General features: G+C 41.8%; 1 protein-coding gene across 2 annotated transcripts in view; it reads right to left on the bottom strand.

Moving 5' to 3' along the window:
• JADE3 (jade family PHD finger 3) overlaps positions 1-26,005 on the bottom strand; it is a 71,965-nt gene that overhangs the window by 7,996 nt on the left and 37,964 nt on the right. For both annotated transcript variants that reach the window (XM_075427450.1, XM_075427452.1), the window contains 6 exons: positions 16,846-17,003; positions 14,763-14,953; positions 12,304-12,515; positions 8,398-8,565; positions 3,292-3,408; positions 1,901-2,374 (listed from right to left, as the gene is read on the bottom strand). In XM_075427450.1, the coding sequence (XP_075283565.1) occupies positions 1,901-2,374; positions 3,292-3,408; positions 8,398-8,565; positions 12,304-12,515; positions 14,763-14,953; positions 16,846-17,003 (1,320 nt within the window). The remainder of the gene's footprint in view (positions 1-1,900; positions 2,375-3,291; positions 3,409-8,397; positions 8,566-12,303; positions 12,516-14,762; positions 14,954-16,845; positions 17,004-26,005) is intronic.

The following is a 26,005-nucleotide window of genomic DNA, read 5'->3' as shown; positions in this document are numbered from 1 at the left end:
TGCTGGCCACACTGTTCCTGACACAAGCCAGGATGGCGTTGGCCTTCTTGGCCCCCTGGGCACACTGCTGGCTCATGTTCAGCCGGCTGTCGACCAACACCCCAAGGTCCTTTTCCATCGGGCAGCTTTCCAGCCACTCTTCCCCAAGCCTGTAGCATTGCATGGGGTTGTTATGTACCTCCACTCAAAATAAGCACATCAATTTTAACAAAATTTGATGCAAATCAACCACTCATCAAGCAAAAAGAAAAAGCTTGAAATGGCTTCTTAAAAGAAAAAAAACCCAAAACACTCACAATGAAAATCCCAACCCTCCAATCGAGCCGTGTTACGGATTTTTTTTAAAATAAGGATCCATATCCAAAGTGCTCCTGGAAAAGGAGATCTGAGCTTGATTATGACTTGAATCAAGACAACATTTGGACTGACAAGGGCAAATCTTAGCTCCAACACTAATCTCCCTGTGTTTTCATGCTCTTCTCTCCCCAGTATTGCTTTCCCTTTTCTCACAATACTATTTTCTCTCTTCTGATTTTCCTCCCCCTCTTCTCCAATGCCTTGTCTCCACATCGCATTTGGCATGCCTACTTTATTTTGTTACCTTTTTTTATATTCACTATCTATCTCTAAGCACTTGCAGACTACAGCCAATCACTAGCTAACAGGCCAACCCAATGGGCAGCCTCTGAGTGATAACAAGCCTGGCTTCCTCCCCCATCAGCTGCTGGAAAAAAGCACTATGTATGCTTTCCTAATAAATTCCTGCCCTGAATTTTGCTGAAGGACTCCATCTTTTCAAACCACCAGCTAGCTGGCAATCTGACACAAGCCCAGCTAGCTACTGATAAAAAAAATAAATTCCTTTTCCTCCTCAGTAAAGCCACAAGCAGTGGTAGACCCAGTGGGTTATTTTCAGACTGCTAACCAACCATAGTACCTAATGCAGCCACATGCAGAGAAAGCATCTAGGTCAAGAGAGCGACGAGCAGTTCAGCCTGCCTGCTGCCTGGGCCAGGCTGACACCAGCATGCTGGCAAGGAAGGGAGGCAAGCAAGGTTCCCAAATCGGATGTCACGGGAAGTGGTATGATTACAGGCCAGCATTCTTCTTCTGTGTGTGCGGAGTCATAAAGTCACCGTGGAATTTAACCATCCAGGATTTCACCCTACTTGCCTCCGCAGGATGAAGGTGAGAAGCTCTGCTTTAACGTACTTTTAGGATTCTTCAAAAGCTTAATGCACACTCACCAAATAATACTTACTGCTTTACCTATGCAAACTGATTTTGCCAGATCCAGAATTGGCTAATATTTATCATTCTATTATATCCATTACAAAACACCTTTTTAACTACAAATCAAGATTCCCTCCATCCCAAGACAGAAGGTGGAAGATAAAAATTTGTTAAGCCTGCCCCACTCCTTCACTGTCTGCACTTACTTTTGTCTCATAAAAGTAACTTTTTTTGTTATTGAATCTGTATCACTAGCAACTACTACAGCTAGGTCAAATACATTTACTAATTGTTTTTAAACATTTACTCAGTTGATGTTGAAATCAAAGTGTCAATTAGCAAATACTTCCATTGTTCATAGAAACATGCATCTTAAAATACATAAAGGAATAACGTCTAAGCAAGTCAGGAATACATATAGGAATAACCTATAAGTCAGGAAGCAATCCTTTCACACTGGATCTCTCACTGGACTGAGAAAGGACAGTTCCTGAAAGTCTCTGCAGCAGGCCAAAAGATTGGAGTTAAAGGCCTTACTTTTTTTTTTTTTTAATTATGACCTTAAAAATCACCTGCCTGTACTTCCCCCATTCCCACTTTTGTCCACAAACAAAGACCTCGCTCACCTGCAAACAGTTTTTCAAAATTTTACCAGTTAAACTCTTACCCTCTCTAGGTCCTGCCTCAAATGCATGAACATCCTCATGCGAGTATGAATGCTATCTTCTTTTGGTTGCACCAAGCCATTTTCTTCATCCTCCTTGGGAGGAAACAATGGTTTGTTAAAGTTACTTTTTCGCTTTAATTTCCAGTAATTGTAGATGAAGTCTACAGCAAGTTTAGGAAGGCCCAGTTCTGCTGCAACATCCTCCACTTTAACTAATGAGTAAAACTCTTCTTCCAGCTCTCGGAGTTTCTGGGCTCGCAAACTGGTTTTCTCGCTCTCTGTTTGCTTCTGGTCTGACATGCTCTTGGGGTGCTCATCAACATCAGGCAGCGAATTCTGTTTGTTCTTGCTGTGCTTTAGACAATACGACTTGAACTTGACCTCATCCCCGTCATCCAGGATAGTCTTCATCTCTAAGCTATGCTCAAAGGCACAGGTGACATGAAAGGCAGTGATACAGCTTTTCACAGAGCACTACAGACAAAATAAAACAAAAAACCTCAATCACTAACAGTAGCAACAAACCAGAAAAAAGGACAGAATTATCTTAATTACATGAAAGTCCACCCCTACAAAAGCATATTTCCTTAGCACTCCTAAAAATATCTGTTGATCTCTTTGAAGCTGGTATCACCCAATTTAGTATCTTCTCATCTGTGAACATTATTCAACAGAACCACCTTTCTATCCATCTCTGATCCACATAGTAGCAATCCTTTACACATCTCCACCTTATTAAAAAGAAGGCAACTCAGACTAACTCCTAAATCACAGAATGTTAGGGGTTGACAGGGACCTCTGTGGGTCATCTAGTCCAACCCCCCTGCCAAAGCAGGGTCACCTACAGCAAGCTGCACAGGACCTTCTCCAGAGGGGTTGTGAGTATCTCCAGAGAAGGAGAATCCACAACCCCTCTGGGCAACTTGCTCCAGTGCTCTGCCACCCTCAAAGTAAAGAAGTTCTTCCTCATGTTCAGATGGAGCTTCCTATGCTTCAGTTTGTGCCCGTTGCCCCTTGTCCTGTCACTGGGCACTGCTGAAAAGAGTCTGGCCCCTTCCTCCTGACACCCACCCTTAAGGTATTTATAAGGCCCCCTCTCAGCCTTCTCTTCTTCAGGCTAAACAAGCCCAGCTCCCTCAGCCTTTCCTGGCAGGAGAGATGCTCCAGTCCCCTCATCATCATTGTAGCCCTCTGCTGGACTCTCTCCAGTAGTTCCTCAAAAATCTCGGTGCTAGTGAACTAATTGGATAGCAAACAGCTATGAAGAAGTAGGCATCTATCCAATAGTCATCTGCATTGTAAAGCATCTCTGAATATACGAAGAACAAACTGCAAAACCAAAATTGCCCTTCTCATATAGACTCAAGAGTCACCACAGGACAAGTACATACCTGAATGCAAGCACCAGTTTTCAGTTTGCATAAACTACACACTAGAGCCCATCGACTTGGTGGAATGTGAGACACCTTTGTGATTGGCTCCATCCTTTCTGGGCAAGCAATACTAACCTGTACACAAAAAAACAGCATGGAAAGCTGTTACCAAGGCAATACAAACAAGCTCTCCATCAATACCAGAAGAACAAATGTGACCACACATTCATCTCGCTGCGAGATCTCCATGTGCTCATACTTCTCGCAAGGGACCCTAAAAGACCTCACATGAAAACACCACTGTGGAATGCTGTTAAACCTGGTGGCCAAAAGCTGCAATTCTTTAAAACATCCAAGGCATCTACAGCATGCCTTGTTATGAACCAGTTGAAAGACTGCAGCAAGTGATGCTTAAGTTTATTTCCTTTCAATTCTGTTTGGGGTTTTTTTTGTTTGTTTGTTTTGGGTTTTTTGGGGTTTTTTGGGGGGGTTTTGGGGTTTTTTTTTTTAATTGTGCTGATTTAACAGGTCTAACTTAAAAAGTACCAAAATGCAAGCTACTCAGAACAAATCAGGAACACTTACCCTTACCTGAAAAGTTCCATCTTTAAGATCCACATATCTGCTACTATAGCTACTTCTGCTAGCTCACAATTTGGGGCAAAACCAGATCTATCAGTCAGCAGTCAGACAAAGTCTCAATTCCCAGCTCTGCCTCTCCACTGAGTGCTCCCAATGCAAGCCGTGATTCTAATACACTTTCCTAACTACAAAGTGTATCAAGTACAATTTGAGAAAGAATACAACAAACGTCTCTTACTGCAAAGCATGGTATATTCTCTTGTGCCAGTTTTCACATACTTAGTCTGGATGATCCATTTGTTTCTAGTAGACCAGATTATGGATATTAATACTAGAAAAAAGAAAAAAAAATCTAGATACGCACAGGATACCTTTTCCTACTCTTTGTTACACTAACATCCACATGTCTGTTGTGATAGAAATTTCTCAGCTGCCTGTTGTCCACATTGGAAAGCAAAGACTGTCCTCCATAATGTGGACACTAAAGCAGACACAGATTATCTCCGTAGGCATCGCTGAGCCACTCCTGACAGACAGGATTTATCCAAGGGAAGAAATAAAAAGTTGGCCAGGTATAAATGACGAACATGCACAAATGGGCTAGTATGAGAATGGCACACAGCAGAAGATATCAGTAGGATAACTGTTCTGTCCCAAGAACGCCAGTCTCCAAAAGCCTGGATTTTGATGCTTACACAGCACTTCTTGAATTTACACAGCACTTGTTGAATTTAGCAGTTGCGTGCTTTGGAGGGCTACCTGCCTGAAGCAGAAATACAATGCTGATTCTAGATGGGAAGATCTCCACACTTTCTATGAACAATTCACCTGAACAGAGCAGACCTGTATTTCCAGTGGTGGGACAGGGGCTGCTTCTCAAAGGAGCCAGATCTAAGAATTCAAAGAAAGGAGGTTCCTAGATCATGCTCTGTGGCACTACGAGGTCAGAATAAAGCTGATTCCTTAAAAAATCTGTTGAGATTTGAACAGCATTTTTTTTTCCCCTAGAAAACTTTAAGAACATTAAGCTACAGTAGTTTTAATGGATTTTTCCATTACAAGACTTTCCTACCTGGAAATCCAGGTTATATGAATTTGTTTAACATGTGATAATTAAACTGTTGACTTTACAATAGCCAGTAGCCTAAGCTGAATTTCCTGGTTTCCCTTTTGGGGTACATCAACAATCACTTGATGCATGTATTCATTTTAAAACCTGCTTAATCCCTGAGGAAGAAAGGCTTTGCTTCAGCAGACCTTCTGTGAAGTAGACATCAAAAGATAGCAGTGCTAAGTTGATCAAGTCTGAGAGTCATTGTTGCTAGGCTCAAACTGAGTATTTTTGCTACTCTCTCCTTATCATTGCATTGCACTAAGGATCATTTAAGTAGGTAAAAAAGACAGCTTTGCAAGAGATTGGTTGGTTCATAATTTCCACGTTTTAAAAAGTTGATCAGCAGTTCATGAATTAATGACATAAATTGACTCTAATAAGATCTATATTTGTTATACTACTTCACCCTCTGGTCCCCCAACCACAAGCCACATCTTCTGGAATATACCAAGGTCAACCTGCTGCATGGCACTTCCAGAAATCTTCACTAGGAAGACAGTGAGATGCTTCAGAGAGGGTCCAGGTTTTACCAGACAAGAAGAACTGGCAGGCAATACGTGATGTCCTCATCATGCAGAGATGACAATCTAATCTGTTTTAGCCTTCCTATAAATTCGTGGGAAAGCTGTCCCCAAAACCCCTGAATGGTTCCACAAAATTAGGTCCAGCACTCTTAAACGCCATCAAATGTAGCTTTTTTGCTTCCAAACTGAAAGAGCCTTTCACCAACCTAACTTGACCTTGCTCAAAACAGAGCTAGTTACAAGCTGCACAGGTATTTCTGACACAATATTTTGTACAAAGATTGACCACAATTCTCATCCCAGTTACCACTACACTAAGAGCCAAGACTTCCTTTGGGAATTAAGGGATTATATCAATTTGTCAGGTTGTCTATATTCCTTTCAAAAAGAAAGCAGAATCTTCAGTGAATTTTTCTAAAGACTGAGTAAGACCAGCTTTCCACTGTGCTTCCCAGCAGGAGCCAGGAATCGACACAGACCTTTTCCCTGTCCCTCTCTGCCCCTTTTAATGCTCTTCCTGCTCCTTCCCCCGAGGGCACTCATAAGGTCAGGAAACATTTATGTTGGAAATACTGTGCATTCAGCTTGTAACACTGCCTGTTTATATTACCCCGCTTTGTAAAAGCACAAAGAGGCACTTACAGAGTCAGGTGTGATTTACTTATAATGGCCTCGTGCCACCGGTATGCTTCTGATATTCAGTGAGTGGAGTCAAGGCAAAGCCTGTTTGAACCTCGTTGCTCATGAGGCATCCAGAGAGTTGAGAGGCCAACCTTTTAATTCCCCAAAACCTCCCATCCCTAGGCAGAAACGATCCAGTTGATGTAACATGTAGCTGTTTTCTCTTATTTCTTCAGCTTCTATCAAGTTACATTTTGACTGCTGTACTCTGAAGAAGAGTGGGAGAGAGTGAAGACAATGGGCTGTTGAAGCCTCTTCTCTATGACTGTTATGCACATGAGCTGCCACGTCGACTGATCATCATCCTGCTGTCCTCTGCTCCCCTGCTAACCTGCCACCAGCAGCTGCAGGAACCCACAGTGATCTGCACTGGTGGGTGGGAAGGGCAGCCCAGTGGCTGGAGCACGGCCACTCACGACAGCAGCTAAGGATAGTCAATTTGATACCCTTCCAGCTGTAGCAAGGAAAAATTACTTTCTGCTTCAGCTAACACCACATTGATTAAGGTAGGATGTAGCTATAATGAAGAGTTCCACCGTGCTACTATCTTGGGGAGAAGAAAAACAGGTATATGAGGATACACGTTCTTCCCTAAAGTGTCCATCCCCCGGTCTTCAAACTCTAGGTCCTTCTTGTCCCTCGCAGCACCTAAGGCCACAGTGGCTCTCCAGACAGGAACAGACCTGCCATTTTAGCAGATTCTCAAAGGTTTCTCCAGCTTCTCCAGTGACTGAATTGTTTTACAAGTGACAATGCAGGAGACAGAGAGAGGATGGATGCAAGAGGCATTTGCTGCCCCTACTGGCAGATGTCACCTCCTCGCTGCGCCTGACATGTTTGGCATTGGTGTGGAGGGGAGGAATGGGCTGTGGGAGCAGCCAGATTCGAGCTCTCCCCACCTGGGTGCTCCCCTGGCAGCTTCTCTCCCTCAGCTGGAGGGAGGTGGGCAGGCAGGAAGGCAGTGTGTGCTCCCTGCTCTGCATCACTGGCTTCCCACATCTGCCAGTTCCTCTTCTACTAATGAGAGCATCAAGACAATCACATGCAGAAAGGATCTCTCAGGAAAAACAGCGTGCTCAGAGCCAGGAGAGCTTCCAGCCAAGACACTTCATAAGTACAGGAGGAAAAGTCAGGAGATTTTTTTTCTTTTAATTTTAAAATATATCTTCTGTTTTTAATTTTTTTTTTCCCCTCAATGCCTCTCTCCTTAAAGGTAGGAGAGATGCCAGGAACTACAAGCAGGACTGAAAGGAACATGCAACTGCAAAGATAACCTCCTTGAAAAGCAGATATATGCCTGAGACAGAGCTAGGAATTACACATTGCATCTGACTGCTATGTAAAAAGAAACAGCCAGAATCTTAACATCTTCCTCAAAGTTTTACAAACATGAAGCCTGGCTGCACTGGGGAGCAGAAGGTTCAGAAAATAAGGCATCCATCCACTGATGTCATGGTACCGACAGATCTGGCTACTGCCTAGCATTAAAGCACCACTGTAACAGATCTGTGGATCTTACCAGAAAGAAAACAGAAATATTCCAAGTACAAAAGTAAACACAAACCCTGCCTATACACAAGTGAACATTCCTATTTAAAGAATTATAATGTAATGCTAAACTTGCTTCAAAATAGAGGAAGAAGTGTAAAGCTTCATTATTAAATTCTCTATGTACGTATGCACAGATATATATAAAAAAGCCTTTACTTATAAGATATAACATAGAAGCCTTATCTCCCCACCAAATTTTAGTTCAAAAAAACCCCTTTAACTACAAATATTGGAGTCCATCTTACATTTTAACCAAAACTAAGACAACAAATAATGCAACAGGGGGTGGCTTTTTTTTTTAAAAGAAAGTGGATGCATGCATGCATATTATACACCTGAGCACACAAATTCATCGGAAAGTAAGAGAGACAATGAAGCTGCTCTTGTACAGTGAACACTAGCTTACATCCGTAACCCTTTCTAGCAGGTCACTCAGATAATATAATGACACCAAGAAGCGACTGCTGAGTAAACGGAGGGGAAAAAGTAATTAATTAATGGAACATAAGCTGGACTCTCTCTCTCCCGGTCCTCACAGACTGTGCAGACTCATCAGAGTAGAGTATTAAGCCAGGCAGATACCTTAAATCATGAGAACATAAAAAGGCAGAGGAGAGAATGAGGAGGACAGAGGAGTCTACGATACAAAAGGAGGCAGAAAGTAAATTTTACCTCTGGAATCCAGAGAGCACAGCTCACATGTGCCCACTTGGTCCCTGTCCTGGTAGCTTTCATGGCACCTCCTCTTTTGGGACACAGGAGGCACTGAGGATGTATTCCCAGGACGCAGGTGCGACACAGCCAACTCCCTTCAGGTACTTTTAAGATTCCATAGCACGCCTTGGGGGAAAACAGGTATTGAGCGCTGTTAAACCACAACAGATTTCACACACAAGCATTAATATTCATGTGGACCAAAGCTTTCAAATACTAAGGGCACAGTTTGGCCTTTATTTAATTCTTCTCTAATTTCTTTACCCTAAAATGAGTTAAGTGATCAAAGAGATAAACAACTTCTAAAGTAAAGTCTTTTTATGCCGGTTTCTTTTTAGAATATGTGGTGGTATTATTTGTTTATAGTGCAAAACATACCCATTGTGACTGCACAATACCACTGGTGTTAAGAACCATCATCTTTCAGTGACTTTTAGATTTCTGAAGCACAAAACATAGACGTTTCTTTAAATTAGCTTCTGCATCTAATCCTTTTTAAAAATCACAATTTCCTACCACTAATAAATTTACTCTCCAACTTAATTCTACTTAGATGTGAAGGGCTATGAGCTGTTTGACTGAAGACTGTTTCCTGCAACATTAAACTACCTTTGTGGTTCTGTGAATTGTTTGTTACTTTAAATATTTATAAGATATTGCAACAGAAATTACAGCATATACTGAAATTATGAAGTCCCGGGTTTTATGCCTATGTCCTGAGTTGGGTATTTTGTTTGGTTGTGGGGTTTTTTTGTGTTTTTATTTTTTTTTAATTTCCTGGAAATATTTCCTACTTCCACTTAATCCCTCAGAAAATGAGAAATTTGTTAAGTTTTTCTAGGTCTGAGAATTAAAAACAAGAAGGAAGAAGATTAGTCTGCTTTCTGATCCAAATTCATGTCAGCTCTTCACTTGGCTAACTAGACATGTATCTAGATATATCCACACATGCATACATATCAAGGCTGAGTGTATCTAAAACCACTGGCTGCCACCACAGTGTAATTCCACTCCACTGCTCCAGACAAAAGCTTTGTCAAAAGGGTGGCTTTCAGCAGAAATCCCACCATTCCTAACACCATCTCTGGGAACAGTAACATTGAAAGCCTCAAGAGAACAGGATCATCAGCTGTAACCAGTCTTTCAGATTCAAATCTAGTATGAAATTCCCACACTTGCCTTCCCAGACTTCTGATTATAAGATGTCAGTATTTAATATGAAGCGATATCATAAAACATTGCACATTTATGTCAGACCTGTAGAGATGAGGACTTTCCTGAATTAAATCCTGCATTATGGAAACGCCAAGATAGACTAACATAAAGCAAGGCTTTTGACACTGTCTCCCATAACATCCTCACAGGGAAGCTCAGGAAGTGTGGGCTGGATGAGTGGACAGCGAGGTGGATTGAGAACTGGCTGAATGGCAGAGCTCAGAGGGTTGTCATCAGCGGCGCTGAGTCTAGTTGGAGGCCGGTAACTAGTGGTGTCCCCCAGGGGTCAGTACTGGGCTCAGTCTTGTTCAACTTCTTCATCAATGACTTGGATGGAGAGTTAGAATGCACCCTCAGCAAGTTTGCTGATGACACCAAACTGGGAGGAGTGGCTGATACACCAGAAGGCTGTGCTGCCATTCAGCGTGACCTGGACAGGCTGGAGAGCTGAGCACAGAGGAACCTGAGGAAGTTCAGCAAGGGCAAGGGCAAGGTCCTGCACCTGGGGATGAACAACCCCACGCACCAGTACAGGCTCAGGGCTGACCTGCTGGAGAGCAGCTCTGTGGAGAGGGACCTGGCAGTGCTGGTGGATGACAGGTTGACCATGAGCCAGCAGTGTGCCCTGGCTGCCAAGAAGGCCAATGGTGTCCTGGGGAGCATTAGGAGGAGTGTGGCCAGCAGGTCGAGGGAGGTTCTCCTTGCCCTCTACTCTGCCCTAGGGAGGCCCCGTCTGGAGTACTCTGTCCAGTTCTGGGCTCCCCAGTTCAAGAAAGATGAGGAACTACTGGAGAGAGTCCAGCGGAGGTTCTACAAGGGGATGAGGGGACTGGAGCATCTGTCCTATGAGGAAGAGAAGGCTGAGATGGGACCTTATATAAATGCTTAGAAATATCTTAAGGGTGGGTGTCAGGAGGATGGGGCCAAACTCTTTTCAGTGGTGCCCAGTGACAGGACAAGGAGCAACGGGCACAAACTGAAGCACAGGAAGTTCTGTCTGAACATGAGGAAGAACTTCTTCCCTCTGAGGGTGACGGAGCACTGGAATAGGCTGCCCAGGGAGGTTGTGGAGACTCCCTCTCTGGAGATATTCAAGACCCACCTGGACAAGGTCCTGTGCAGCCTGCTGTAGGTGACCCTGCTTCGGCAGGGGGGGTGGACCAGATGATCCCCAGAGGTCCCTGCCAACCCCTACCGTTCTGTGATTCTGTGAAATGCTATTTTGATAGGGCGACTGTTGTAAAACCCAACAGGGGGAGCTGTAATCTAAATATTACAAGTGATTTTGTTTCTCTTATGTGGCACATTCCCACCAGCATTCTTTCTACTGCGAATGCAGAAGAGGCATTACACCTAAGATCACATTTAGGTGGTTGGAAAAGGACTGCAACTATTTTCTAGTTTAATCCAACTAACGAGTGGAGGAGGCCTAGACTACTAAACAAGTAATTTCACTATGTGCTTGAGCTGGCACGAGAGGGCACCATGAAGGAGGAAATCTCTCGCACTCCTCTACCTCCCCACCTCCAAACTGTGCGATGACAAACATACCTAATGCTACATGGAAAACCAGGGCTGATTCAGATTAAAAACAGAATGATTTTGTTGTTGCTAGGATTAGCTTTAGCCCAGACACGCTCCCCAGTTTGTTTCAGGCAGGTCCAGTATGGGGAATGATCAGGAAGAAGGAGGCAGCAGGCCGTCAGCTGAAGCTCAGCTGACAGCAAGCAACCACGGGCCTCCAACTGCAAATTCATCATCACTTTTGAACAGGCACAGTCATGGGCTGAAGCAGGCGGCCCAGCTGCTGGCTGTATTCCGGCCACTGGCCGCGTTGCCGGCACTCAGGCTCACGTGGCTGCTTCATGCGGTGAATCAGATCAGGAAAGCAGCCGGGCTGGTAGCCAGCCCACTGCGAGCAGCGAGATGACAGGTCCTTTTTTGGCCAGACACGTCTTCCAAGTATTAGTTGCAATCAGCTCAAAAATACCTTTTAAAAAAACCCTTCCTCGTCTCTTTTCAATTTATAGCAAAAACCCCTTCCAGAACAGGGTGCACAGAAACCACAGGATTCATATCCCTTTTTTGATTACAAGGATACCTCTGCCTGACTACGCTATAAATGTGAGCAACACTCAGACCAAGAGCATGGTTATTGCAGGTGCTTATGCCTTCTAAAAAAGATCGGTTTGTTAAAGCGCCTACATGTGGTTTCAGATGGCTAAATGTGGACAGCCTGTGTCTGGCCAATTAACTTGTCAGTCAAGGAGGAAAAACCCCAGCTCTGAAGCAAATGATCTTTATATTGTTCAAATATAGGGCAAGCCAGAATTTCCTGCCCTGTTTATCTTCAAAAGCAGGTTTAATGATAGGGGAAAAATTGTTTACGGTCACAGAGGAAGTATTTGCAAGTCCCAAGAACACACTTCATGTTCCTATTAGACTGCAGATGTCCACGTATTTACCACGCTAGGCTACTTAACCCGCTGTAACTGCCAGGGTACAAAAATTCAGCTTAGTATTGTACAACCCTTCATACCTAGAAAATCACAAAGCCCTCCAATTAACATTTAATACTAGTTGAAATTCCACACTTGCCAAGGTAAACTAAGACCACAGGACAGCGTCAACATTTCTGCAGGCACTAACCTGATGGACACAGATATTACACTTGTCACAAAACACCATGTCATTCCCATCTTCACTGTCAGGGGACCGGCACACATCACAGATGACGTCTTCATCATATTCAATACCCAATCCTTCTTCAGTCTCTATAGCATGATTCATGTTCTCATGACAGTGCCGTTCCAGCACTTCAATTGTCTTTTCCATTGTGTTTTCATCCAGGGGCCCGCATCCTGCAACAAAGAATAGGGAAGGGGAATTAGAGGACAGACAAGTGCCTCTGACTGAGTCCGAGATGCAGGAAGAGAGAAGGGCAACTTCTAGCAACTAAAGCAGTAGACACACCATCTTCTTTCCCATCACGCATACTAAAAATAAAAAATACAATAAAAACAGAAAACTTTTTTTCACTCACTGGCTAATCGTAGCATTAGCTTATAAACAGAACTACTACTGGAGTAAAAGTTTAAGCTGTACATAAAACACAAGACTGCACCTTGAAGAAAACACTACAGCATAAAAGAGACAGCAGTTTCTGTAACTGCTGTCTGCTCCCCTACAACCCTGCCTCCACCTCCACCACTTTAAGAAACACTAATGACATCCAAAAATCACACACAATGTTCTTTCAAAATTACACATTATGTTCTTCTGAAACCAAGAATACTTTAGATCTTAGAAAGGTATCAAAGTTGCCACCACCCAGTACCATCCAGTACACTACTTGAGTGATCAGCATGACGGATATGAAAAGTATGTTTGTTGTTTTGTTGGTTTTTTTTTTGTTTTTTTTTTTAAACAAAGCAGCAGATAAATATACCATTGGCAATCCATTCTGTCTGTTCACTTGAACACTACATATTCTACATACACATACCACTAATCAAACTTAGCATAAGCAGAAACACTTACAAAGGATTTGCTATGAGACTGGTCCTCAGCTTTCAGCTTCAGGACATGCAGTGCATAAGAAACCTTACAATGTTCACAGCTACAACAAATCTTCAAACTGCATCCTCTAAAAATCCTCGGTCAAAAATGACGATGCTGCCCATAGTTCATTACTTATTCAGACCTTCATAGGCTGGGATATTCATGTAACATCAGTGTCAGAGGCTAACATCTTCACTGCTGGAATATGCACAAGGATACGGTTACTAACTTGTACTCCTTGTTGTAACCGATAAACGGGAAGGTGGAAAAGACAAATGACTACTGATACAAAGTGTCTTCTGCTATTAAACTGTTATGTCCAATGCCTGGCTATTTTGTCACTCCTTGAATTAAAAGAATTACAGCATCAATCCGGTGGGAAGCCACCTTCAGAGGGCTCCAGCCTAACTCCTGGTTCCAAGCAGAGCCAACAACAAATCCAGACAAGGTTGTTGCTCAAGAGGTGTCTAGTCAGATCTTGAAAATATTCCGCAGAAAAACTTTGGTTCTGCTAACAGCATCCCTGTATGCCTGGGGAAGCTTGTCCTTGGTTCTACCTCTTACATACATCCTTCTGCACTGGGGCTCAGTCATTAGTTCCCTCCTGCACCAAGCTGGTCTCCTGACACATCCACTTGTTTTCCTGCATGTCCGGATGGACCTTTCTTGTGCTTGCAGGAGACTGTCCTTGAAACTCCTGCTAACTCTCTTCAACAGTCCCACTCTTCTGAGCTGCCTTCCAGATGCCGCCTACCAATTACCCAAATAAGCAGAAAACTGCTCTCCTGAAGTCCAGGACCAGAAGGCCACTTCCCTTCCTCTGTCCCCTCCGGATCTCAGTCACCACCATTTCATAGCTACTGCAGCCAATGCCACCATCCATTATCACATCCCTACAGGTTCTTCCTTGTTTGTGAACACCAAATCCAAGAGAAGCTAAATATCTCCCTCTTTTGCTCACCTGTCCTTCCTACAGGACCTGCAGCCATCCACGGAAGAACCACAACTTGGTTATTCCAGTGATAATTCCAAGATTATTTTCTATAGCTCACTCCCCCAATAGCCCTCCATACCCAAAACTTGCATGGAAAAAAAAGTTTGCTTAGCTGATTTTAAATGGGCTAACATGTGTGAAACTTAATTACTCTGTTAAGAACCCAGCATGCAAGCTCCTCAGAACTCTGAATTTGTAGCAATAATACGTTCAAGCTTAAGAAATGGAAACATTTGTTTTTTCTACACATAAGTTTTAACTTTTGAAGTCCTAAAATTAATTCCACCTGGTGTGGGCTTTTTCTCTCCTGCCTCAGTCTGCAGAATTTGCACATGATTTTGGATGTGAAGAAGTTTTCAGGCACAACAGGTAAAACATGGAACATTAACAGATCGAGCAAGTCGTTATTTTAAGCATTTTGCCCTCCTGTTTTTCCTAGCATTTCCATTCACTTCTCATTCAGCAATCTTTAAAAGATACCACACAGCACACTACAACTCAAACAGCACAAATTAACTGCTGTTTTTAAAATTAAAATGTGTTGTGAAATTACCCATTTCTGTAAGCTCTTCATTTAGCTCCTGAAGCCAAAAGATGTCCATGTCATCCAAGTCATAGCGACACACAGATTCTGCCAGTTCCAAAATGTTGATGTAACCTGGTTCTGTGGGTTCCTGGCTGGAACAGTGGATGTATTTCCTGGGTCGCGTATACAGTACTTCTTTCACCTTTTCTGCTACAACCCTAGAGTGAAAGTTAAAAAAAAATAATAATAAAAAAGAGACTTACAGCTTTTTAAGACCCCTTGTTGAAAGACATGAAATATTGGTTGTAACTGAGAAGAAATCTAGTGTTTCATAGATTTTACACTAGCTGGTAAATGTAGCCAGGCTAGGGAGACAGGATTCTGTAAATGTCATTTCTTCACAAAAAATGTGCTAAGGTTTGGTACGTACACAGAATCTTTTTTAAAATGCAAGCTTGTGCGTATGATTTTCAATTTAACAAATGCTACTAGTGCGATGATGCAAGTGTTTTTGAAACCCACAGAAAGTATTATGCACAAAACCCCCTACAATCTTTGTTCTATATTCTTCTTAAGTGATAGAAGAAAATCTTGCCAACTGATTTCTTGAAAATACCAGCTTTTCCACGAAAGCTTAATTTATTCTACTGCAGCGTGTATGTGTGTGGGAGAAATGCTTGCTCTTCATTTGGGATAAACAGTCTACCCTTATTTTGTAAATGACACTTTATCCACGTTACAAATGTCTTTTTTTTGTTATGTAAGAACCATTCTGACGCCAAGTGAAAATGTAAAGGGGAAAAAAACAACTAAAAATCATCCAGGAAGCAATGAAGAGAAATATTGGTGTTTTCAATCTTTCAATTATTTTATGAGATAAAACTCAGCATTTGATTAGTAAACTAGCCTATGGGAATGGAAAGACTGACCTGAGGTAGATAAAGTCAACCTTTCTCTGAATTCAGTGCAAGAGGCCCTGCATGTGAAAGGAAGCCAGGGAGACAGTGAATGGAACGGTGCCACGCGTGAGCGCTCTGCATGTTTTCTGGAGCTAACCCTCCAAAGGACAAGCAGAAAAGAAAAGCTGTGGGAAATAAGGCAAGAGGAGTAAAGAAGGAGCAGGCAGCAGCCAAGCAGTATCCCACATAATTCTTAGTGGACAATGTGGGTTGTCAATGTTAGCACACAAACAGTGGTGTTCTGCCATTCTTCCTCCCTCTTCACCTTGCTCGTTTTTTCTTCTCGTTCCCTTATGAGCTTTTCTTTTCTCTGGTCCAGCCAAATCTATAGCATTTTTTTTCCTCTAATATAATACTGCTGGTATGAGATGCAATATATTTATTTTTAATAACTTGGTACTGACAAGAGCCCCAGCGGAAAATTAAATTATGCTGACATCAGCGTTTTAACTGGACAATTCATTTATCTTTGTCTCAAAGACCACAGTGGCAATAATATTTCTATGTTGAAACACACTGTTTCCACCAGGAAGGGTTGCAGGACTACAGTGTTATGTTTTCCTAGTCTAAGCACAGTGTGAGAGAACAGAAGGTTATTTATCTACCTGCCGAAACTGAGATCGTTGAACTTCTATAATGTTAAGCAGCTATTTGTGGCGAGAGAAGGCAGAAAGGGTTAAAGCTTTGGCAACAGTAACAAAAATGATATGAACAAGTGAGCACCTTTATCAAGTACCAGTAACTACTGCGTGCCTACTGCTCTACATTATCATGCTTTATCGGAAAGCCTTTCAAGTAACATGCATAAGATTTGGGTTTAATATTAATTTATTAAACTCACCATACTCAAATTAGAAAACAGTTTTTAATCCATAGCACCATGTGACTCAGGAAAAAAGATCCCCTTTTTAAACTCACTGTGTAGATACTATAACAGTGTACAGACAGAACCAGATCTGGACTGAAGTGCCACAGAAATGTTTTCCAGATTGGTACTTGTTTGGTTTAAGAACATGCCTGAAGACTGATGCATTGAAGATTTAAATATAACAACACAGAAAAGCTGACTGCATTTAGACAACCTATTTTTGAGAGACCATCTTCTCCAAGTTGATGCTCTGTGCGCGTAACCCACGTCTGATCACCATTACCTGAGAGAAGGCTGTGGAATAGTTTCTGGACTGGCTGGAACTTGAACCCCTTTCTCCCATTCTTGTTTCCACGTGTCCGCAAAGATATAATATTCATCAGGGTTGACATGATGAGAATCTGGTAGTTTCATGGCACTAATGAGATCCTTGCGGAACACCTGCAAGAAACACAAAGGAAAAGAGGGGTTTGAGAAAGTGTGTTGCACTAAAGGAAGCAGTCGGTATTTTTCTTAATCTATACTGAAACAATGCATATACTTTGATAATTTTTTTTAAAGAGTTCCACCACACAAACAAGTCCATTTGGAATTCCCTAGATTACTAACTCTTAGTGTATCAGGTGCAGTATGACAAGAAGTTTATGCTAACTCAAAACCACGGTGATGCCCAAAGGCTACTCAGAAGGAAGACAACTGTTCCAGGCAAGCAGAGGGAAGGGAAAGGAGGCCTGCATCTGATTTAAGACTCCTCACCATATCAATTTCAAACAGCTCATTTTACTTCCCAGTCCATATGCTTTACCCCAACTTAGATACAAGGTAGCATATCCCTTTCTTTCACTCAGTTTAGCTACTTTAAACAGTCATATTCATCATGGGCTACAAACAGTTGCCATGGCAAAATTGATGTATAGGCACTTGCTCATTTATTAAAGCCACTTGAAGGTGTACTGGTCAGGGTCAAAGACGAACAGCTGCCTTTGCTGAAACATGAGACCAGTGTTGCTCTGTGCTCATGCACCGGTGTGCCCAAACCCCAGCGATGGAGGCACAGCAACACAACCCAGCCTCAGCATCCTTTAGCAAACCTATATGACAAAACATGCCATCGTGAAACAAAGCAAACACAGCGGTGACAAACCTCCAGCCGTAACATTCAACTCTTGGCTCAAGAGGATTAAGCTATTATGAGTATGCAAACATGACTATCAGTCACCTCACAGCTTACTTAATGTCATTGTCTGTCAAATACAGGTGCACACAATTTAAATAAATGGCATATGTATCCTTGGTGGTTTTTTTCCTCCACTGCTACACTGCACCAGTTTAACATTCATAAAAGCAAAACAGTGACTGGGGCTTGGTGTTACAGCGACATGATAACTAATTAACTGTATTATCGTAACGAGAAATCAAATCCTCAAAGGGCAATAAACTGAAATGGAAAATATCCCTGCAATAAACTGTGGCAGGTTGAACTCTCTTCTTACTAATTCAGTTTTATAGCCAGAAGAGTAATAAAATATCTCAGAGCCAAATATCTTCATGTACCCTTTTCAATTTGACAGCACCAGACCGGTTATGCCTACTGCAAAAATTCTCAGCTGTTCTTGAAAATCATCAAGTAAACATTATTAAAAAAGGCTCTATGCTAAAAACAGGTATTGAAATCGGCTGCCGGTGACCTGGAACATCGGTATTACTTCATTATGTCCTACAACTGCATCTCACGTGGGCTGCCGGGAGAGCAAGCTGACCGAGGGAACTCAAAACCACAGACTCAAGGCTCTCGTATTTGCTACTGATGCGTTATCTACTTTGGTTCAGACCAGACTGTTCACTGTTGTCTTCTGTGTAAAACTCCTGAGGTACTTAACAGGCCTGTATTAAAATCTGAATGACAGGAGTTGAAAGCATTAAGACCGCAAGCATGCCTTTTTTCCAAGCAGTATGTGTACAAACCAGAATTGATTTATGCCACTTAAAAGGCATTTTCATTTTCTGTGTTACAGGTACAGAACCAGGATTACGAGAAACACTAATATGGCACAATTCCAAAGAACTCCAGAAGGAAAAAATAATCTGATAAATGAGAAGTGCAATGATTGGTTTAATTATCAGAAAAGATAATCCTCAAACCTTATCTGAGGCAAGTGCTTTACACTACTTTTTAAGCCACTGACAGAATATAGGAGTAGAGTGCTTCATATCAAGCCCACTATTTTTCAAACACTAGATGAAAAATGCTATTAAAGGCATCAGTATTCTAACTACATTGCTTAGCAGCAAATTCATCTTTGGATCATCTATTATGTATGTGAACTGTATCATCTCTATTTTTAGAGCACAAATCTCCTGGAGCACGGACTTTGTTGTTTTTTTGACTGTTGTACAGTACTGACCATACCATCACCACACCACAATATTAAGTTCTGCTTCAGATTTCTAAAATTTACAACAGAGGTACCACTGGAAGTCAAAGACTTAACCGATATAAACATAATTGCTGAAACCTTAAGAAACCCCAAAGCTTGACCAAGGCTTCCTAAGAATTGCCTATTCATACTTGTGACAACAGTGCAATTGAGTATTTCCTGCAGATGCTTGAAATCTTTACATTCTCCAGCTCTCATCATTCATTTCTTCACCTGTGGCCAAGCAAGGTCTTCCAACAGTAAAATACTCTCAGAGGACAACATATGAGAAGAACACTCACTCTATATTTCCTTTGTTGTGGAAGTAAACCAAAACACCCAGGGGACCCAAAGAGAGTTTACAGACAAATCAAGTAAATTTGACTTCAGCAGTTAGCCTCCAGGCTATGAACTAAGCCAATTCAACGCAGTTGCAGACACACACCTTCAGGATTTAGATAGCCACCTTCTCCTCATTGTTTCTTTTTGGACACTCCTTTAAAAAACAATGCAGCTCTTATTAACTGTACCCATCGTAAAGCAACAACTAGTCCACGCCACAGCACATACTCTCTTCTTGGCAAAGACCACCTTCACTTCCACAGTTAGCCCATGAAGTGCACCGGTCACCTTTCAGTAACCCCAAAGCAGTTCTATTTCTTACCATACATAAAACAAAACCCTTCATTTTAATATTGTCTGTAATATCATTCATATTGAAAAGACCTGCAAAATGAGCATGCCAGGTCTAGGCTAATAAGGCATTCCCACTTGAACACATCACTCCTCAAGAGCAGACTGAGCTAGCGCTGCATGCCTTTCCCACGACAGAGCAGGGCCTTGCAGTGCTGAGCTACCACCAACCGCAGCCAGCGGAGACAGGTCCGTACACACCAAAATGGGAAACTGCCCATCGCTGGAAGCATTTGCAGAAGTCACCGTGTGATGGTGGGATTTTTAAAAAAACATTTTTAGCAACTGAAGGCATGAAAGAAGGGATGAGTTTTAGCCCTGCTTACCATGCAAGACTGTTTGATCTGAACTTGCCATTTCATTTTGCTGCCAGGAATTTTTAGTTTCAGCTGAAAATGGTGCAGCACTTTGAGTGAACGATGTCAATGAAAAATGTGTTTGCTTATGTAAAAATAATCATCACCATCATCATAGCATTTTGTTGAGAAACTCTAACAATTATTTCATGCTTTCGAGCTGGGGCTTAAATCTGTAAGAGGAGATCTTGTTCTTTGGTCACGATTAGATTTTTCCTCTGCAGTAAGTCTGCCTGGATTTTCTGAGGCAATGAGAACTCCCTAGTCTCCTCTGCAGAGATGCACTGCTGTCTCTAAAGCCTTTAAAGCTAAAGTCTACAAAAATTCTCCAGAAGTAAGGATGCTCTGCTCCCCCATGGCACTAACACGCCAAGCAATAATGATATCATGGATCTGCAGAAGGAGAGATATGGTTCATATATATTATTTGTTTTTCAGACTTCTGAGTCCTATTTGGAAATTCTGTTAGAAGAGTATGTCCAAAGAAAATTAACTTCTTCGAATCTGTTTATAAACACTTCACCAAAAGCTGTCTATGACTTTAACCCGAACTCCTTCTGGAAGCACTCTATGAAAATTCAACATATAATCCTCCTCACAGGACTGTTCTGTGCTTTCTCTGCGAATAAATCAAGCCTACAAAACAAAGAACACTATTTTGTGCAAAGTATCCTTATCCACTAAAGACATTAGGGAGGATACAAGTATGCTATAAGGAATTACAATAAAATATTAGCATCAAACACAGAGAGTGGGTTTTGACAATACAACAGCCTTCTACAAACCCCATCTTCACTGAACAATTCAAACATCGGATCTGCACAGACTGTCAGGCATCTTTTGTTCATGAACACTGCAAACCTAAAACCACATTTAAAAAAAAAAAAAAAAAGAAACGAAAAAGAGTCAAATACCTTTTTCAATACCCCTCCGCAAGCTACTACTGAAGTCACTGCTCATTCATCTTGTCTTGCCCAAATGCATGCAAGGGAGAACAAATGGATTGTGCCATCTCTTAAAACTGAAAGAAAACTAGTATTTCTTCTTGTGACACGCTCAGCTACTTTGACCACCTGCTTACAAACCTCCAAAAAGGGCAAGCTGCTTGTCACAGGCACCTAGGCCATGATGGGGAACCACACCTCAAAGGTTTTAAGTAAACTATGGGTTAACTGCTCTGTTGTTACACTCAAAGCGGAATTTCTGCTGGATTGCATTGAATTGCTTGAGTCCTAAGGCTTCGCCTGCGCCCTGAGCAAGTCAGCAACACACGCTTCTGTCCCTCGCGCCCACCGCTTAGGGAGTCAGAAGACCCACAGGCCCAGAAACACAGACCCGTGATTTTTAAAGGGCAGGAGGGAACTACTGTTCCCCTACAAGAGTATACTCTCAGAGAACTTTTACAGAGAAGACTGCGGACCGAGGGCCAATATTCTCTCTAACCAGAGAAAGCTGAAAACAGGTAGTATTTTCCTGAATTTTCGGTCTCTTTCACAACCCATCTCGAAGGCCAACTTTGAAATTCCCGGTGCCACATACTCACACTACAGTGGGCACTTTCTGCAAAGTTTAAAGTAAATTACGTATGAGTTTTTCATCACGTTTGGGGTCAAACCATCTTTTTTTATTCACCTTTGAAAGGATCTAGTAACTTTTATTCCCGTAAGCATTAAAGCTTACTCCACTATTGTAGCTCTCAAGTAGAACAACCTGAGCAAAATTTAAACACACTTATAAACAGCAGTTTACACCTAAAATGACCTCGTTAATAATAAAACAAAAGCCAAATTGTAAATTTGACCTATTATAAGTGTAAAATATCTGCACAGTATGTGAGCATAGATAGTTTAATCTTTGTACAAATGTTTCACAGCGCGTGCAAAAGACTGCCCATTTATGCAGGATGAAGCTCTAAGGACAACATTTGGTGCGCTCAATGTGGGCATGAAGTTTCTGAATTAAGGCACCTCATTAGAAAGGAGTCTGGAGACTCAAGACAGTGGATTTCTTTTTTGTTTGGCTGGGGGGGTTTTGGTAGCAAAGTAAATAAAAGGAAAAATAAGTTTTAAATAGAAATGAAGCTACAGTTTCAGGCACGTATACTGACTGGACTGAAAAATTTAAGATGCTAAAAAAGCTGGGACAGACAGGAATAAGTGTAGCATTAAATGTGTAGTTCTCAAACATCCACACAATCTGGACATGCACTGCAGTAAATCCTAATGTTTGAACCCCTATTCCCTAAAACTATTTTTATGGATTATCCAGGACTCGAGCAAATGAAATACTATACTTTTAAGTAGCCATGAATCTTCCTAGCCTCCTTTACAAGCACGCATAGGAAAAGCCAGGAAATCAGACACTACATCAACCACACCTAACATCATGTCTCTGACAGTATCTCATGAGCCAGAAGAATGTGCAAGAACACATCGAGTTTCCTTCTGGTTGCTAATCAGACATAAGCTTCGGATTTTGGGATTAATCCTAACAATCAATTGTTAAAACAGTATTAATTTATACAGATATTTAGAAAAATCTGTACTTGTTATCATCTGTCCAATTCCTTTTTTAATCTTGTTTAATTCTCAGTCTCAACAATTTCCTGTAGTAGACAAACTTCACAGTCTAATTGCATGATGCATGGAAAAGGATATCCTTTTAATTGCTACAGACTTCCTAACTTTTGGCATCACTCATCCTTCCAATCCCGGCCTTTTCTCTCCAGTTCTTCCATCACAAGGACAGGCAGGACTGAAGCTCTAGCTCTGCTGTTTCCAGACCATTCACACTTTACTGTTACGCCTGCTCACTCACTCCCAAAGGTAAAACAGCTCACCTTCTTCACAAGCAACCTTGTCCATGCCCTTATGCATTCAGGTCACCTCTTGCTAAGGAGTTCAAATAGCCTGAGATGGTATCTCCAAGCAAAAAAGATCACAAAATAATCAATGAGGTTGCACCTCTGATTTACATGAAAATATTGCTAAATTTTTTTTTTTCATCAATTAACCCAAGCAAGCTAAAAAGCAGCTCATTGAAACACATAAGACACGTTTGCCAGAGGTCTTAAGAAGCCTGTACAGATGTCCAAGTTGTTGCAGTTAATTCAAAATTTTCTAAGGTAAGCAGTTGCATAAAGGTAACAGTGTCCTATTCTATTATGCACCGTACATGCAAAGCAATATGATTTAATCACGTTGCTCATACATTCACAGAACTGACCGCTTTCAAACTGCGAAAAGAGTCCATTTTCTGCCAAGAGCCTAGTCTTACAGGGTGCTTCTCAGGATCAAGACCTACGATTTATGTGACAGTTAAATGCCACTAAAAAATGTTTCACATACCTAAGTAACGAAAGCAGACCATTTACTTGTGGAAGACAAGCTACATTTCACATGATAACAGCTGTCGCTATCAGTGATGAGGGATTAAAAACAACTATTACTGTGAAATTCAAAACCCTATTTGCAAAGAGAGGTAAATACTGTCATCTTATATAGGAAGGGTTAAAAAAAAAAAAGCACAGTCCTAACTTAACTCCTTTACAGTGTCAAGAGGGAGAAAGGACTGAAAAAAAAATAATATATATATACATATAAGCGTGAGTGTCAAAGCTCTCAGGCTCTTTTGTGATCCCACGAGCCTAAGGGAAAAGAAATGGTCAGTCATTCAGGATGGTCCAGCTAATAGGTTTTCCCTGCAAAAACGATCCCAGCTACTCTGCCGTCACTTTCTGCTGCAGCTTCCATGGAGACAGGAAACTGCAAAGTGCAGGCTTCACGCCGAGCCAGACATCCAAATACTCCTACCCTGCTACGCCCTCACAACCTACTGCTTCGGCCTGTGAGCCTCTCCTGTCTAGGTTTAAGTACATGAGGCCCAACACCACAAATGGCATGTGGCCAACATCATCACAAAGGTCTGAAAAACTGTTCTGAGTTATACTGCTAGTGTGCCTGCAACCTTAACACAATTTATTTACTCAAAATAAACATTAAAGTTAATCGGATAGTAGAATTTTTAAGTCAACATTTCAGCAGTTTGTGATAGATGGTAATCCAGAAGGGGAGCACCAATAAGGAGCCGTAGTCGTGCTTTTTCAAATTATGTAGACAAACACCACGGTTTGAAGAAGCATTGTTACAAGCTTGTCTTGTTCTCACCTTCTTCTCCAAGGAGGAGAATGGTGTACGTGGACCCCAGGTCTGACCCAGTAATATCCCTTCTGCATTGATGTAAACCCCTCGGGTAAGTCAGGCTCGGGAACAGCCTTTGACATTTGCACTCTAACACTGCACCCCTTTGTCGCGCAGTAACACCAGGCAACCTCGCTCCAGCGAGGCCATCCCCACACCCACCTCGATTCTGAAGCACCTGGGAGGCAATTCAAGGCAGAGCAGTCCTCCACTGCAGCCACTCATCATTTTTTATAGGCGACCACAGAGGACCATGGCGCACACAGACAAGTCCTGTGAAGCAGCTGACAGATACACTAACTTGCTTGTTGGTCACGGTACCAAAAACAAGCTTTTATTTGAAGAGAGAACCCAGGTACTTGGGTTGGGCTTGAGATGGTCAAGGAAGTGGAAAAAAACCTATGTATCCACATGCAATTTAACTGAAAAAGTCAGGCTTACTGACATTAAAGAAAAATTAATGTATGAAGACCATGAGCAAAAATATTCCTAAACAGCTATTTATAGCTTTGACCTTTTAGATTTTCTGCATCACTAACTCAAGAAACAGCCTGCTGCCTGGCAAGCAGAGGTGAATGAAAGGAGAGCAATGCCAACTTGTTGAAGAGAGCCCTTGCTAAAGGGATGCTGTCAGCTTGAAATTTTAAATTTCTATCCAATAGATATTAGACAACTATTAGTACAAAAAAACTTGGAGAATTACAACATGATTTTTGGAAGGGTGTGTGGTGGAGTCTCTTTTCAGTCTTTGCTTTACACCCTTGTCACCACCTGGTGCATAAATAATCAATTTCAATGCTCTGCTGACAACACCATTTCATGTAATACAGTCTCCAGCATATGCTTCTCAAGGGACTGGAAGGAGTGCTTCATCCTAGCAGAAGGAAAGAAAAAACTGGAACGATAGCCAAGAGTCTTACGTACAAGCGGTAAAGATTATTACTGTCACCTTTCTTTCCATTCCCTTCCCCAGAGGAATTTCCCACTGCACATGCAGGATTCTTAAATATTGTACTTGGGATACTGCTCCAGAAAAGGACATATTCTAAGGTTGGACATTTTTTCCCTCTTTTTTTTTTCTCCTCCTTTTTTCCTCAGGAAGAGGATCTTAAATGAAAGATGACAAAAAGATCCCAGTGTTACTGGAAGGATGATGTTATGAAATACACTTTTTTAATTCCAAGTCTATATTTGAGATTTTGTTCTCCAAAGTTTCGTATCTTCAAGCATGAAAGGACTCAATATTTTGTCTCAGACCAGGTAGAAAGCAGCAAAGATGAGGAACCGAAAACACTGCTCATTTTAATTCCTAGAAGTTACATAAACAGAACACTTGTATGCTATACACATGGACCACATCTTCATAATTATTGTTTATAATGTGCATACGCACATAAAGACAGCATAGAACAAAGGCACAGAAAACAGTAATAGGACAATCCCGAGGAGGAAAAGATGCAAGAAGAAAGCCAGATGGCTGGCCAGAAAGAAGGAGTAGGGGACTGGTATGGAGGTGTATCTGAAACAGCAATTAAGTCTGGCAGCGTACATGTTTCAGTTCCCATTTGCCCAGCTTGGCTAGTAACAAAGCTACTGCCTAGGCAAACATGAGCAACAATTACAAGACCTCAGTAGCCATAAGCTGTTTTAAGATTAAGATTCTTACAGAACCATAATCCTCAGATCAACACTTTAAAGGTAAAAAGCATAGCAGGCTTTTCTTAACCTTCTTGATTGCTGTAAATAAAACACTACATAGCTAGTTATGGCCAAGTTTG

Source organism: Opisthocomus hoazin, chromosome 1, assembly GCF_030867145.1.
Source record: "Opisthocomus hoazin isolate bOpiHoa1 chromosome 1, bOpiHoa1.hap1, whole genome shotgun sequence".
NCBI lineage: Eukaryota > Metazoa > Chordata > Aves > Opisthocomiformes > Opisthocomidae > Opisthocomus > Opisthocomus hoazin.
The sequence above is the reverse complement of the archived record's forward strand: the minus strand, read 5'-3'. Positions and strand labels throughout refer to the sequence as shown.